This window comes from Seriola dumerili, unplaced genomic scaffold, assembly GCF_002260705.1.
Source record: "Seriola dumerili isolate Sdu_G_001 unplaced genomic scaffold, Sdu_1.0 BDQW01000073.1, whole genome shotgun sequence".
NCBI classification, from domain to species: domain Eukaryota; kingdom Metazoa; phylum Chordata; class Actinopteri; order Carangiformes; family Carangidae; genus Seriola; species Seriola dumerili.
The window spans coordinates 6087904-6103162 of record NW_019174328.1 but is presented as its reverse complement, the minus strand read 5'-3'; the positions used below and the strand labels follow the sequence as shown (position 1 = coordinate 6103162).

At 44.1% G+C, this 15259-nt stretch overlaps 1 protein-coding gene across 1 annotated transcript in view; it reads left to right on the top strand.

Annotated features, from left to right (window-relative positions):
• The window catches only part of sipa1l2 (signal induced proliferation associated 1 like 2), a 51876-nt gene extending 36904 nt beyond the window's left edge, over nt 1-14972 (top strand). The window contains exons 15-20 of the mRNA XM_022743897.1: nt 2777-2915; nt 6985-7204; nt 9246-9377; nt 11766-11883; nt 12558-12636; nt 13088-14972. Coding sequence (XP_022599618.1) covers nt 2777-2915; nt 6985-7204; nt 9246-9377; nt 11766-11883; nt 12558-12636; nt 13088-13234 — 835 coding nt within the window. The 3' untranslated portion in view covers nt 13235-14972. The remainder of the gene's footprint in view (nt 1-2776; nt 2916-6984; nt 7205-9245; nt 9378-11765; nt 11884-12557; nt 12637-13087) is intronic.
• Nucleotides 14973-15259: the final 287 nt, after the last annotated feature.

Below are 15259 nucleotides of genomic sequence, written 5' to 3'. Positions count from 1 at the left end.
TTCACATTAAGTTCAGCGCTAGCTATCATTCAGAGCTAGATGACACATTTGATCTTGCTAACTTAACTCATCACCACTGTTTTTGTCACTGTAGAGTTGTTTCCTCCCAGACTTACTACTGCACTTGTGCCAGGCTCATTCCAGTACAAGTATCCCCCCATCAGCCCACCCAGTGTGCATAAACTGGCCCTGATTGAAGCCGACAGCCACAAAATAAATAAGCTCAATGAAGCTGTGGACATAATACACTTGGCACATGTCATTTGTGGTTATTGATCTTTCCGTGAAGCCGGGTCCCCGTGGACTGCCAGGCTGAGCTTCTACCAGATCAGCAGCTCTGCTGGGATCCAAGCAACAATCCACAGACAGCAACACACTGTTGTCGCACATGCAGCTTATGGACACCAGCCGCAGAATAGCTTGTAGAAATATTGCAAAGGAAGAGTATACTCTGCTCAGACTTTATATGAGCAGTGATGACTGACCGTATCTGGCTGATGATTAAATGGTTTGCTGTAGGAAACAGAGCAGCCATTGATGGTGAAATTGAAACCGAGCTTTGATGGTGTGAGTGTAGATGTGTGTGTGTGTGTGTGTGTGTGTGTGTGTGTGTGTGTGTGTGTGTGTGTGTGTGTGTGTGTGTGTGTGTGTGTGTGTGTGTGTGTGCTTGCGTGAAAGTGTTTGCGTGCCGGCTCGGGGCATATTTTGGAGGAAAGAATGTGAGATTTGCTGAGGAAGAAACCCCTCTGCTCTAGCTCCCAAGTAATTTCATTTAGGCTGTGAAATTTGCCACTTAAGGGCTGTGTGATTGATCGCATGCACTGAAGTCATCTTCTGCCAACTTATGAAAAAGCTCTGTAATTCAGTTATCCTCCCCATTGTTTGTTTATATATTCCTACAGTTTTATTTCATCTTACATAACAGTGCCTCGTGATAAATGGCCTAATATTACTCACAGATATTGTTCTAACATAATGAAGTTTCTCTTCCCCCTTTCTAAAAAGTTTTCTCATTTGCTCTAACACTGTATGTAATGCAGAATGTGAAAAAATGCTCCTAACCCCCGGCTCTTTCTTTCTTGCTTCTGCTTCCTGTTCCAGAGGAGCGGAGAGCTTGTTAGCCTTCCTTCTCAAAATGCTGTCTGAGCGTTCAAGGTACACAGTCAAAGTCAACCCAGTGGCCCTGATCTGACCTAAGCCCACACCCCACTCCCCACACCCACCCTTCCCTTGTCCTGGACCACCACCCCACTCCTCTCTCATGTGCTGGTCCTGTCATGTTGCGCGTGCTGAGAGTGGAGGGCAACCAGCTGTGTGTCAGTGGCTGTGACATTTCTGCTGTATCTCCTACAGAATCTTACCGCTGTGAACTGTCCACCTGCCAGACCCTGATCCAACGTACCCTTTCTAGTTTTTCTAGTAATGATAAGTAATAAAAATGGGAGCATGCATGTGTGTTTACATCAACTACTTATCCCAGTTCATTCTAGAGGATATGAGGAGATCACATAATTAATCAAGCACAGATATATCATGTCATTTCATGCTGCTTCCCTCCTAAAATTAATAGTTGTCTCTTCTGAACAACATATTCCCAAATCAGGAATGTTGTAGTTATGTGCACCCGCGTCACCCGTTTGATATGCCACCTCTTTCCACCTCGGCGAGCCTTAACACATTAACCTTTTTTTTTTGAGTTTCAGGCATTAAAAATGTGTATTATAACGGGTGGATGAGAACATACCTTCTTACTGTCACACCCATATTCAAGACCTGCTTAACAAAAAACTCCTATTTCACATTGTAGGCTTTTAATAAACGCTCCCTCACAGTAGAATAACCTTTAATTGCAAAGGTCAGGGCCTTAGCTTTTTTCCCAGTCTTCCCATAATAATGGATCGATCATGTAAGAACAAATTGGAAAAGAGTTGAGTCGAGATTCAGGGCGAAAAGAAGGGTTTTCCGTGCAGTTTTAACACCTAGTCGCGAGTAAACAGAGCTCAATAAACTGCACTTCTTTGTCTTAGACGCAGCCTCCAGAATAAAGTAATTGTTTTTGAACCAGAGATCTCATGGATCACTGAGAACGCATCTGGCAATCACACATGGACATTTGCAATACCCGTTTATGTATTTATGGCTTGGTTGCCATGGTGCCAAAAGCTTAAAACAGGGCAACTCTCAGCAAAAGTGTCTCTAGGTAACCATCGCAACGAGGCGGTCCCATCATCTCGCCATCTAGTGTATTCCCCCGTGGTCATGTAGCACAGTGCCAACAACACTCGATGTGTCATGCTCACAGGCTGCTCACTAAAAGCGGAGGTCTCACAGCCACACAACTTCAGCAGCCAGGTCATCGCATCCTCCCTGCACTGCCTTGTGTCTGGATGTATTTCCTGCCCAAAACCCCCTTTTACCTTCCTTTTTACCTTCCACAGTGCTTGGCTGCGTTCTTCACAGTCTCTTTAATCGTGGGTTTGGCAGAGTGAGATGGGACAGAGTGTGATTGCAAATAAGTTTTCCTCCCTAGCTCCCTCTCCAACCCTGTTACCCCACAATCACCTAACCAGCATGGAGCAGGGAGGCACCTGATGTTGGCATGCTAAGAAGGATCCACCTGAACCCTTTGTGTGATACTGACATTGTTTTCTAAATAGCTGGAGCCACCAGTCCTTTCAACCCAAGCTGCAATGGCTCAAGGCTTCCCTTGCAGTATGTGGCTCGTGTGACCCTTCTGACGAGCTCTGCTCTTCTATCCCTTCTGTATTGTTCACAGGCAGCTGTACGCACAGGAGGCTGCCTGCCGGCTCCAGGCTGGTGAGCGGGATGGAAAATCACTGCAGAGGCTTTCGAAAGAAGAATACCTTAAAATGATGCTGCCCGACAGCCCTCCAGGAGAAGACAGGAGTCGGAAGGTGAGGTCATTGTGGCTGACTGACTAACTCAGCTCCAAATTACATGATGTTGTGATGATTTTTTTTAACACACAGACAAAAATAACCTGTTGAAACATTGAAGTAATGATTGATAGCATAATTACATGACATTGTAAGGCAACCCCAAAGGCTATTTTCTCACATTGACTTAACAGCCATCATACATACTAGGCCAGAACCAGAGCAGATAACCTCTTGCTGGGAGGCAAGTAAAAGCAGGACAAACATCTGCTGCCTATCAGCAAGCTCCTTAGCACCACAGCTGATAGTACTTGGTTTCTATCATACACCTGATGCAAAGCAGCGCAAAGTGCAACATAAATGTCTTTGATGGTTTCAGACTAACACAGTTGTCATTTTCCCGTCCAGTGCTCTCATTGTTTAAATACCAAAAACACTTGTGCCCATCTGAGTGCACCATGGGCTTGTGGGTCTTAAAGTGAGCTGTGGTCAGGCGCGTTATTGGCCATTGCTATCTTGGCAGTGGAAAGCGATTTGTGCGATTAACAAACAAAAACCTGGTCTGAAGTCAATGGAGCAGTATTTCACTGTTATTTTAAGGGCACATTATCAAGAGCGTAATATGCACGAGCCTACAGCGTCAGGTGCACAATGTGTGTGTGCGTGTAGAGTGTATAGAGTGTGCTGAAAATGCACTTCAGATGTTTTTATGTGTCAGGGGGAACGTTACAATACAGCAGATTAATTTGTCCAGTTTCATAACGAATTGAAAATTTATATATAACATAAAAGATGTCTAACATTGTGATTTGCGCCGTTCCTTCATTGTAGAGCTATGCACATGCCAGGACTGGGCTCACTGGTCAGTAACAATATGTAATCAACTCGCCACAAAGTGAATCTAATTCTGTGTTAAACTCTGATGGCACTCTGATTGGTTTATTGCATGTTATGCCCAAAACACTCCCTTTTGGACTTGGCACAGCAACCGTTTTTTCCACCGTTAAAATAGAAAAAGTGATATGGACATGCTCTAAATGCACTTGTGCTTTGTACTGTTAAAATAGAGCCCCTTGTCTCTCCCGACACTAGACCCTTGCAGTCCCCACTGACTGGCACAGGGTGTTTAATTTAATTTATAACGGGGACTGAGTTTGCTCAGTCGGGATGTCATGGATTAAAGGCAGGAAGTTGCAGAGAGTGCATCGATGTTTGATGTTCCCGGATCCTGCAGACTCTATTAATTGCATCTTGAGTTCCCTGCGCCGTCCCCCATCCATTATCTACCAGGAAGGGACCCTGGAGATATACAAATGGGTTATTTTTTCATCCCTTGTGAATACAAAAATGTCCTCTGGCACAGACCGGCCTTGTCCGTCACATGAAGCAGCTCAGTGCACTGATTAGTTTGTCTTGTTGTCGTTGTTGTCATGCACTAGCCTTACAGGAAAGTAAATGTGATACTTACAAGAGAATAGGCAGGATCAGCAACTGTAAAATGAAAAGCAGGTGTATCAGGCCTGCACTGTGATTTCCTTTCATTTGGTTCTATCTTGTTTCCCGCAGAGAAGGAAAGTAACCAGTAGAAAGGTGCACAGTGCTGCCTGTTGAATTCAAAGAGGAGTATGGTCTTTGTTGTAATCTCACTCTCCTGTCTGATTCAGTTCAATAATACAGTGTGTGTGGAAAAGCAATCTGGGAGAGATGTGCATGAGAGAGAGCACAAAGCCAGACACTCCAACCATATACACATCTGATCCCAATGAACACATACTGTTCTTTTGCAGGAGCAGCTTCACAGGGCCTGTATGTTTTCAATCATCAGCTGGCACGTTAAGGAATCAAATTACAGTAATGACAATGTTGGAAACATCATTGATTTATTTCTGATTTAATACAATCTGACTTGCTTAATCTCCTAAGTAATTAAACAGAGTATACGGTAAAGGTTAATGCGTGTGTCACTTCTGGTAGTCATCCAGTGCCATTCTTTGTGTGGGTGAGCAGGTGCGGAAAGATTTTCCTTGCCAGGCGAGGTGGCCGCTGGGACGCCCTTCCACAGACAGACAGACTATTGTGTGGCTGACGTAAAGGAAAGGCCGTTCACAGCTTATTCTCCCACAGCATACCTCTTTTGAACCTCCTGTGGGAAAGAAAAAAGCTTTTGAATAGGTGGTTGTCCAACACATCCTCCCAAGTGGCACGTCAAAGGCTTCCAACGCTGGTTGTTGTCTTTGTCCGGCTTGGGCAGTGAGGAAAAAAGTTACGGAAATCAGGAAAAATCTAGGTGGATGTGTCACTGCTGCCTTGACTGATAAGAGCGTTGCTGTTGTACAAATGAATCCGCACACACTGTAGCCCAAATCAGGCTGAGTCTGTTGCGAGTCTGAATTTAGACACACTGAAATAGTCAGTAATTTTACAGGTTTGATTAATACAATATTTTGTGCTTAATGTGCACAGCAGGCTCAGTTTAGCAGTGCCAAGATGTTTTCAGAGAGCCTGACGTGGTGCTGTAGATGTAATAAATAGATGGCTTCTGAGAAAACATTAAGCCCTATTGCAAATGGTTTCATTTGCCGTGACTCCATTTATTGCAGCTCTAAATCTGTGCTATTTTTGCTTTATATAAGAGAGCAGCAAATCCTGTTTAAAGTTGTTTTGATGAGCAAGAACCTTACAGGGTCTAATCTTGTAAAGTTGGGTGGGAAAACTTGCAATAAGAGAGGGACAACCTTGTTCAGTCAAAGCCTCTGATATGTTCTTTGCAGGCTGCATATGTGCGCTGCTTTGAATTCCAGTACATATCTCCACTTTAAAGACGTACGAGATGTTTGTTAAATTCTCACCATGGGATTTGTGGGGGGATCGGGCTTTGAAATGGAGATGGCTGGGTGTTGGCTTGCGGGGATACCAGTGTAGTGTTGGTTACAGCTGGGAAGCCAAAGGCAGACATTTACCCATCTGGCCAACTGCCCCGCATATCATTTGTGGCTACTTTTGATGTCACTCCTGCCATATTTATGTAAGCTAAACGGGACAATGATGGATGGGATTGGTGTTTGTGGTTTTGTGTGTTTAAACAGGAGATCCTCTGTCAAAATTCTGGCCACAGCCATGAAACTCTAGTATCTCTGCAGTTGTATACCGTGTTATTCTCCTCTGTGTGCAGAAGACATCCCCTCAGGACGGTCCTATTCAAGCCCTCACAGCTTTTCTGATTGGCCAGCCTCCCCTTGTAGTTCTCTTTTGACCTCTGCATTGTCTTGCATTGGTTCCCTCCTATTTTAGAGACAATGCACAAAGCAGTTAGTGCTTTATACCTACAGCTTCGCTAAATTGTGTTCATTTATTTGTTTTGTTATTTTATTGGCAGCTGTAGGATTTTCATAAGGAGAATTACAAATTCTCTTCAGGACACATTTTGATAGACTAGTGTTCACAACATATCACATTCTTTTATATCTGGATAATTTTTATCCCTTGCCTCCGGCTTGACTAAATGTGGTCGTGATCGTCCTCATAATATAATCTGCCATTGCATTTGAAAAAGTTGCTTTGCACCAATCCTCTTTTAGCCAGTGTTTTCCTGTAAGTAGGGACTCTGGTATTCTTTATGTTTGTGTTTGTATCTTAAATCAAATTCAAATACATCTCTGGATTGTCTGTCAATGCATCAAAAAAAAAACTTTCTCTTCCATCTCGTACTGTGGCAGCTACACTGAGTCTTGGCTGCTTTCTGTAGCTTCTCACATTAAGCTCAGTGACTACTGGCTGCCTCGGCGCAGTGACCTCTGTCACCACCTCCACAAGCCCTGTCCCCTGTTTTTCCCACTCTGCCAGACACTCTCCAGCTGTGCTCAATCCATCTGCATTTTCCTGAGAGCAAAGACTGTAATTGATTCCTGACACTGCTCCCTGATGTTCCCTCCTTACCCACCCAGCTGCCCGCTCGTGTAAACCTGCTGTGCCGAGGAACGGCAGGGAAGGTGCAGACAGGGGGCCATTGCTGGGGGTTTGGAGGGCAGTCAGCTCTGTGCTCTGTATTTTGGTGAGGTAATTTTGTTCTCCTTTTTCCTTCTCACAGGTGTCAGCAGTGGGCAGTTTATCACCAAGACGCTCATTATATCGGACGCTGTCGGACGAAAGTGTGTGTAGTAATCGGAAGGGTTCGTCCTACACCAGCTCGCACAGCTCCATGCTGGACCAAGCCATGCCTAACGACATCCTGTTCAGCACCACCCCACCTTACCACAGCACATTGCCTCCTCGTATGATCCACAACCAGGGAGCATCCAACCTAAGAAGTAAGTACATATGACTCACAACTAGGCTAGCTGGTGCAAAAAAAAGAAATCAAAAAATCTTCACAGTACTTGACTTGAGCTACGCCCACACTACTACGTTTTCATTTTAAAAGAAAAATGAAGTGTTTTAGTCTGTATCAGAAATAATAATAAAAATAAATAAATAATTGTCAATACTAATGCTAGAAAACACATATCACATGACCATTCAGGTACATTGGGCATGCATATGCCAGTGTAAACAGGAAGCAGATTGTCTGCTCTGCAGTTGGTTGCTTAGTTGCAGAAAATACTATGAATGAGGAGCAGCAATGGCTAAAGCTAAGACTGGAAATGTCTTTGTCGCTTGGACCACCGCCATTGTAGAGCTGTGGAAAGTAACACATGGGTCTAAGGCAGCCATGGCAGTGGAAAACATAGATTGGGAGATGTGGTTTTCTTCCACAAAAGGGTCACGTGATTGGAGCGTGACGAATCAGGGAAGACCCAATCAAGAATCAAAAAAGAAGTCGTTTCAAAAAATCTTTGCTTCTAAAACACGACCCCACAGTTTTAAAAACTAAAGTGGGGCCAGTGGGGTTTCCAAAAGTCTCCGTTTGCTCAAAAACTCTGGAGTAGCGTGGACACCAGGTGTAAAGTGATTCGTTTTAAAACCAAAACATATTGGTGTGGATGTAGCATTGACCAAAGATGCTGCAGAGAAGCTGCTTTATAGAGAAGAAACAGAACTCTGATCTGTTAAAAACGCCTCTTTGAGACAGGAAGGCTGATGTAAACTTTCTCTGTGTGTTGCTCTTGGATTATCATCCTTCTTCTCTGGCACCAGAAGAGCCAGCTACTTGTGTCCTACCAATATCATTAGAACAACTGGTACACACTCCAGCAACACTCCTCAATATAGCCAACTAATTTGAACTGGGTGAAGTGGTTTGCAACTTGCAAGGGGCCCGCCGCTCCGTCTGCATTAAGCAGACACCTGTCACTTCTGGCCAGTATTCCCCTCTCTACTGTCCTCCCAGCGTCCACTGAATATGTATTAGCAGTGAGAGGTGATGTGTCCTGCCTGCGCCGCTGCAGGTCTTTAAGATCTCTGACATGAACATGCCTATTTTTCCATCAGAAGTGTCACAATGTCTGTCATACATAATGTTTCATTCACTCATCAGTCCCTGCCTGCTTCCCCTGTCTGTCCCTCCTGTCTCATTTCCATACCGTTCCTCACCCGTCTCCAGCTACCGTCGTTAGATAGAAAATGGCTTTTGGAAAGATTTTTCTCTCTTTAGCCTCTTCTGGCTGTCAACCTGATGGATTCCTGATTGTTTTGAAGGGTAGTTGAGCACACAGGCTTACTGAAACAGCCCAATTTGGTAAACAGTGAATCACTCAAGCTCCAAGACGCTGGATAAATTGAAAGGAGAGTGTCAGCATCACCTCGAGCTCTCTCTGTCTCTTCTCTGCTTCTCCACTCATGTTTTTCTAAACGCCCCTCTGCAGAAGGGGAGCTTGTTTATTGCATTCCCTGTCTTTCAGGGCCGAGAGGGAGGGAGGGTGGCAGAGACAGAGGGGAGGGAAAGGAGATATTGATTGAAACATGAAGACATTCACTTAGACAAGTCATTTATCACCCCTCAGACAGCGAATTGCGAGTGCTATGCAGAGAAGGTGTTTTAATGTGATGCTAGCCTATCATGCTGTCACACTGGTACAAAACTATTCTTCTCAAAGTTTAATTGTTTACAACCTTCAGGAGGATTTCTTATATAGACACATTCGATTAGAGTTGGCCTTAGTTGAAGGTATGATTGAATAGCAGCAACTTTAGTGAGCGTTGACAAGCTAGGTGTTTTGATGTGTAGGGCTTGAGTTAGGTAAATATCATCCCTTGTAGCATCGATGACTAGTCCAAATAAAACCCCTGCGTTACCCCCTCTAAGCCCCTCCATTCTCCCAACCCCTCTTGTCTGAGGTAAACTGATGGGCGACTCAGATTAGTCCCAAACCCAGGCCAGACACTGATCGGAGTGCCTGCCTGTCTCTGCAGATGAGTTTTGGTTCTCTGACGGCTCCTTGGCGGACAGGTCCAAGTTCAGCGACCCGGGCCTCATGCCCCTCCCAGACACAGCCTCGGGCCTGGACTGGTCCCACCTGGTTGACGCAGCACGAGCCTTTGAAGGTAACCAACCTGGCTGAAGCTGCTGGCACCTTGTGCAACCTCCCCCCCCTCACCCCCCCTCCTCCTCCCCCCTGGCTGCTTAGCACGTATGTGTGTGTGTGTGTGTGTCTGTAATCTGCAAGTGCTCGCTGGCTTGCATGTGTAGGTTTGTGTGCTCAGTGTGTTTGTGTTTCTTCTAGTGTCTCCTTAGTGCTGTAGGAGGTGACTTTTGGGAATCCTTCAGCTTTTTGCGCCTTTTGCTCTGAGACCCATTGTGATTCCCATCAAGCACTATAACTTGGAAAAATGAGCCATCATTTCTCAGCCCAGACATGGAGCCAATTTTCTCACCATGAAGCCAGCAAGTCACCACTCAGGGAGAGCTCTTACAGTGATGCCTTTTACTATTAAGCTCTTGGGTTTAGAGTTTGGGGTAATTTCAGTTCCTCTCTTGGCTTTTTGTCCGTAAAATCTGAATATGGTCCACTCAAAATGTTGGGTTTTTTTTCTTCTACAAAATGAAGACAGACATTTCATCTGGCCCAAAGCGGCAGATTCTCTCCTTAGAACCAGAAAACGCAATTTTTTCGGATGGACTGTTGTTTCTTATGATCTGTCTGAATGGCTGCTTTAGAGTATTTGTGGTTTTTGTGTGATATAGGAATTCAGTACTCGTATAAATTCATGAGGACAACATGAATGTTTGTTCCTATTAACACTGAAAGCTGTCATTTTTACTCAGCCTCACCACTTCATGGTCAGCATCATCACCGTTCATTTTTTTTCCTAGTTTAAGTACATTTTTTGACCTCTCTCATGCCAGTGTATTCCCCATCTATCACGGAAACTCTTAACATGCCATGAGTTTCTTTCCACTTGAACTCCGTCTGACCCCGAGACCAGTGAGCAGGCAACGTAGCATGTGACCATTCATTTGTCATAATTAATGAATCCTCTGTAGAGTTTCTTCTTTGATGCATTTATTGCTGCATAGCCTGCAGCATATCATTTAATAAGAGTGGAATCAGTGGAGATGATGCAGAGTCTGACTGGCAGCAAGAAGGCAGTTGTCACGGCAGCCTGGCTGGCCCAGAAAAGCGCTGTGTAAGCTGGAGTCTTGTTGCTGAGCAGAAAGTGGCTCCGGGCTGCCATTGTGCCATGTCTGTTTAACCAGCTCTGTTTAGAGCCAGGGGATGTGAGGTTGGCAGAGATGTAAAGCATATATGGCCTTGATAACCTTAGTTATGTAGATCCTGAGAGACTGCTCTTACTCATGATGCAAAAAGACAGTTTGAATTGGCTTGAAGCGTCCACACGTTTGAAAGTAGAATCAGATGGAATTAAAAATGGGCTCTGGTAAATTTCAGCAACAGCCAGGCTTTCGGTGCAATAAGTGAAAGCTTGCGTTGTCATCAACTGGATATGTTTTATTATTCCCTCACAAATAAATACGGCACAGTATGTTCACTCACATCGACGGTCGTGTTTTCCCTTCAATGTAATCTGCTTTTGTTAGATTTTTTTTTTTTTTTTTTTTTTTTTTTTTTTTTTTTTTTTGCCGTTTGTCCACTAAATCTGTGGACACACCAGGTCACGCAAAAAAAAAAATGACAAGCTGCTTTTCTGTGCCCGTCACTGCTTTCCTCGAAGTCTTTAATCTTTCTGATGCAGCCATCGAATATGAGGAAAATGTTCATTCATATGTAAATGAAAGCTTGGTCTCCCTTTTCCTGCCTCGTCTGAACAACCAACTCTGGGCTCCATCAGCTTTTGTCTTGGAGTGGATTAGCTTTCATTTGGGGGCTAAATTAATGGAAGGGTTTCCTTAATCTTTTCTATGAATATGCAGATCCTCCTATCTTTAGTCTCAGACCAAAGGCTTGAGAGAGAGAGAGTGATTTCTAAAGAAAAGAGCATTACGCCTCAAAACTGAGCAGTCCCTAAGCGTAACATGCCAAGTTTGGGTTTTCCATGGGGCTTTGAGCAAGCTTAAGGGCCTGATATGGTAAAACAAGCATGACTGGTGGCTTACATCTCTCTGGGATTCAGCCCATTATGAGCCAAACAGCTGTCGGAGGAAACTCAGAGGGGTGAGGGCATTGGAGCAACCCCCAAGGGACTTACTTTATCTGTGATAGTCAAAAAATGCTCTGTTTACCACCTTGTTCCTTATTGTCAGACTATAGATCTCTTAGTATGGGAGGACTGCCCTTCGTGGCTTCAACCAGAAGCATTCATTCATATAAAGCATGAATGAATCAGCCCATCCTGTCAGGAAGGTTGTTGTTGTGTTGTTCTGCTCTATCTTAGCTGCATGTTTACACCACCAAATGCACTGCTGAACACACTTCCTGTCCCTTGATGTGAGGGGCAGATTATGACCTGCTACGTCACCTGTTCTGTCTCCAGACCAGCGCGTGGCCTCTTTCTGCACCATGACGGACATGCAGCGGGCCGAGGCTTTGCAGATCTCCAGAGAGCTGACCAGACGGGTGGTGGAGGCGGAGGGAGCAGCGCTGGAAGCAGAGTAGGCTTTACCGACAAACACAAACACACAAGCACCAATGCTTCAGTGTCAAGTGAATAATTGACTAATTGACTTCACTCAACCCCCGTCCCCAAATAGTGATTGTCCAATCATAGCTTAGCAACCGTTCCTAGGCACAGCAGGCGTGTGAAGAAGCTTTTTCCACATGATGAAGCGGTGTGCATGAAACTCTTAATAAGAGCATTATCCCTACAGTTTGGCAGATGGTGTATTATCACCTTTACAAAGCCAAAAACTCAAGGACAATTGTGTGAGCAGTGGGTTAAACTGTCATGCTAGCTTACTAAGTACAGAAAAATATCTGTGCAGGGCTGCAACATCCACTGCATGGGAACCATGGTGTTAGTATATTTGAGTTCAGTGTAACATTGGCAGCTCTGTGCTGCTCTGTTTTGTGGTGAGGAAAAGCTTCAGATGGTGTAACATCATCACTTTGGTTACATCTCATCCTCAAATACATTTCGCAGGTGAACATGAATGCTGTGTGAGAAGAGAAAATTAGGCAGAGCAACAGCAGCTAAAGGGCGCAGGCCTGAACCAACTGTCCATTATCAGCCTCTGTGTCCTGGTAGAAGGTGTCATTGTGTTTTATTTATGTGATAAATGAGTCATTCTTGAATCCTAACAACATCCTATGTTGTCCTCCCCGACAGCAGCTCCCCCTCCACACTAACTGGCAAAGTCAACCAGTTGGAGGTGATCCTCAGGCAGCTGCAGCATGACCTCAGGAAGGTGAGTTCACATATATCAAACCAATTTCTTGATTATGTTTTCATCACCTTTATGCACCCCTTCTCCACGTCAGCGAACAGTGCATGTCTGTGACACATAGCCCAGGAGAATAGACATTGAGTAATGGGTGCCCCGAGGTCTGTGTAATACAAACTAGTCCACTTAATTCAATATCCTGTTTCCTTTCCTTATTGTGTCCCAACCCAACACTTCCCCCACCCCCACTAATGTGCTTAAAATGGAGAGAGGAAATGCACTTTTGTCGAGGCAGAGAAATAACTGCTTTGCCATTTTAATGCCTCCCATTTACACAGCGCTGACGAAAGACGGATGTTCTTGTAATAGTGGGGGCTTTTATCAGCCTCTTTTGTATCCATTTGTTTTTGCTTCATGTCCTGGTGTTGATTGTGTGTGTGTGTGTGCATGATCGTGTGTGTGTTTCTGTGTTCAGGAGAAAGAGGATAAGGCGATGTTGCAGGAGGAGGTGCAACACCTGAGGCAGGATAACATGCGACTGCAGGAGGAAAGCCAGACAGCGGCGGCTCAGCTCAGGAAGTTCACAGAGTGGTTCTTTCACACCATCGATAAGAAACCTTGAGCGAGAGAGAGAGCGAGAGAAAGAGAGAGAGAGAGAGAGAGAGAGAGAGAGACCTGCAGAAGGAGAGGGAGAGAGAGCGTGAGATGGCCTTCACTCCTCCTGGGCACCCATTCAACTCCTACTTAAGACTCCCAGATGATCCACAGGCAAACAAACTTTAAAACAAACCATTAGCGGCCCACAGAGTAATCAAGACTCTTTAAAAAGCCCTTACTTTGGAGACTGTCATGCAGACCCGTGTGGAGAGACTTGAAACCCTGATCTGGACCTTAGTTTTGGGATCCTCCTCCGTCTGAAGTGCGAGGCTGTTTCTGACGTTAACGGTTTCTCCACATCGGTAAACAAGACTCTTGGGAAACTTCCTGGAGAGGAATTGAGAAAGGCAAACCCCGGGGCCCCGCCCGAGTCCCTGGGATCTTCTTACAGTAGTGGAATGTAAAGCTCATTTACTGTAGTCAACATATAGTCTACCTACGTATGTCACGTCAGCCTACTGTACTGTATACTCAGCTGTACTGTATCGTACTGCGCACACTGTCACACAGCTGTTTCTGTGCCGGCCTTCACGGACACAGGAAAGTAGGGAGGGTGAGGCGAGGGGGGAGGAGGGGAGGAATGTACTGGACATAATGAAGTGGTACTTACTGTCTGCTTGCACCAAGAGGAATCCACATGTGGCGGTCTTGAAATGTACCGTGGGGGGAAAAATGAATGTAGCTCAACTGAGACCCTTTTGTTTTCTCTGGATTTTCTGATTCCCAAAGTCACAAAAGTTTCAAGGTTTGATGTTCTGGGCCATTTTTCTTTGAATTAATTCCACTTTTGCTTTTCCTCAGTGTTGTAATCGTAGGGTCACATGGCAGTAAATTTGATGTTTGAAGGTGCTTTTCCCTACACACATGTTTGTCAGTAGTTTCCATTCACTGTCACGATGTCCTAGCAATAACAAAGTGGTAGTTATGAAACTGTGTTTAAAAGAAAAAACAACAAAAAAATAGAAGTTAGCACAAACGTGAAGAGTTCCTGTTGAGCAGCAGTTGTATTTGACATGTATTTATAAAACAGGAAGAGACTGTGCCTAAAACTCTTGGTTGTAAATGGATTGTTTCTCTTTGCTTTTAGTTGTCTTTTATAAACACATGCCTTGTCTGTGGCTCACTGATATAAAATCATGTGTACGGAAGTTTGTGTGAGTGTGTGTGTGTGTGTGTGTGCGCGCGTGTGTGTGGGTGGGTGGGTGTGTGTGTGTAGTTTATCACAGTAAAATGTGTTCTTATGCAGTGGTTTCTAGAGCATTAGAGCAAGCGCCAGTGAACCACACTTACAATGCCAAATGTGTTTATTTCTGTACATATCTGCCACAGAAGTGTCTTGTATTTAACACTATTATTTAAGCTTATTTAACCTAAAGTTGTTTATTTTATTAAGGGTATTTGTTTTGATTTTTTTCTGCACTAAGGAGAGATAAAGCTCTGTGTATGTTGTAAAGTGTGTAGCTTGCCAGGGCAAAAAAAAACTATATATTTAAATATATAAATGATGATTTTGGAGATTCCAACATTTGGATGCTGCTAGATTACAGTTTGCTGGTTTGTATGCTTTTAAAAAATGTCTCTCTCCATAAACTGTCTCATCCCTGGTGGGATACTGGTTGCTTTTTTGTTTTTGTTCTATTTTTTGCTTTTGTTTTTTTGTTTTTTTGTTTTTTAAAATAAATGTAGTTGTAAAAATAAGTCATTTAGCGGTCTTTATTTTGTCACATTTTCCAAACAGCCATAATAAATAAGTTTAGTACGCTAGCTCCCAGTGGTGAGAGGATGAGTTCATATTTTGTCTCAAACAAATAGTTCGACATTTTGGTAAATATGACAGAAATGTTGTTGTTCTTTGCACAGAGCTAGGCTAACTGTTTCCAGTCTTTATACTACACTAAGCTAATCATTTCTAGCTTTATATTTGTCGTGCAGAGGAAAGAGTGGTATCAATCTTCTCATCCAACCCAAAGCAAATAAGCACATTCCCAAA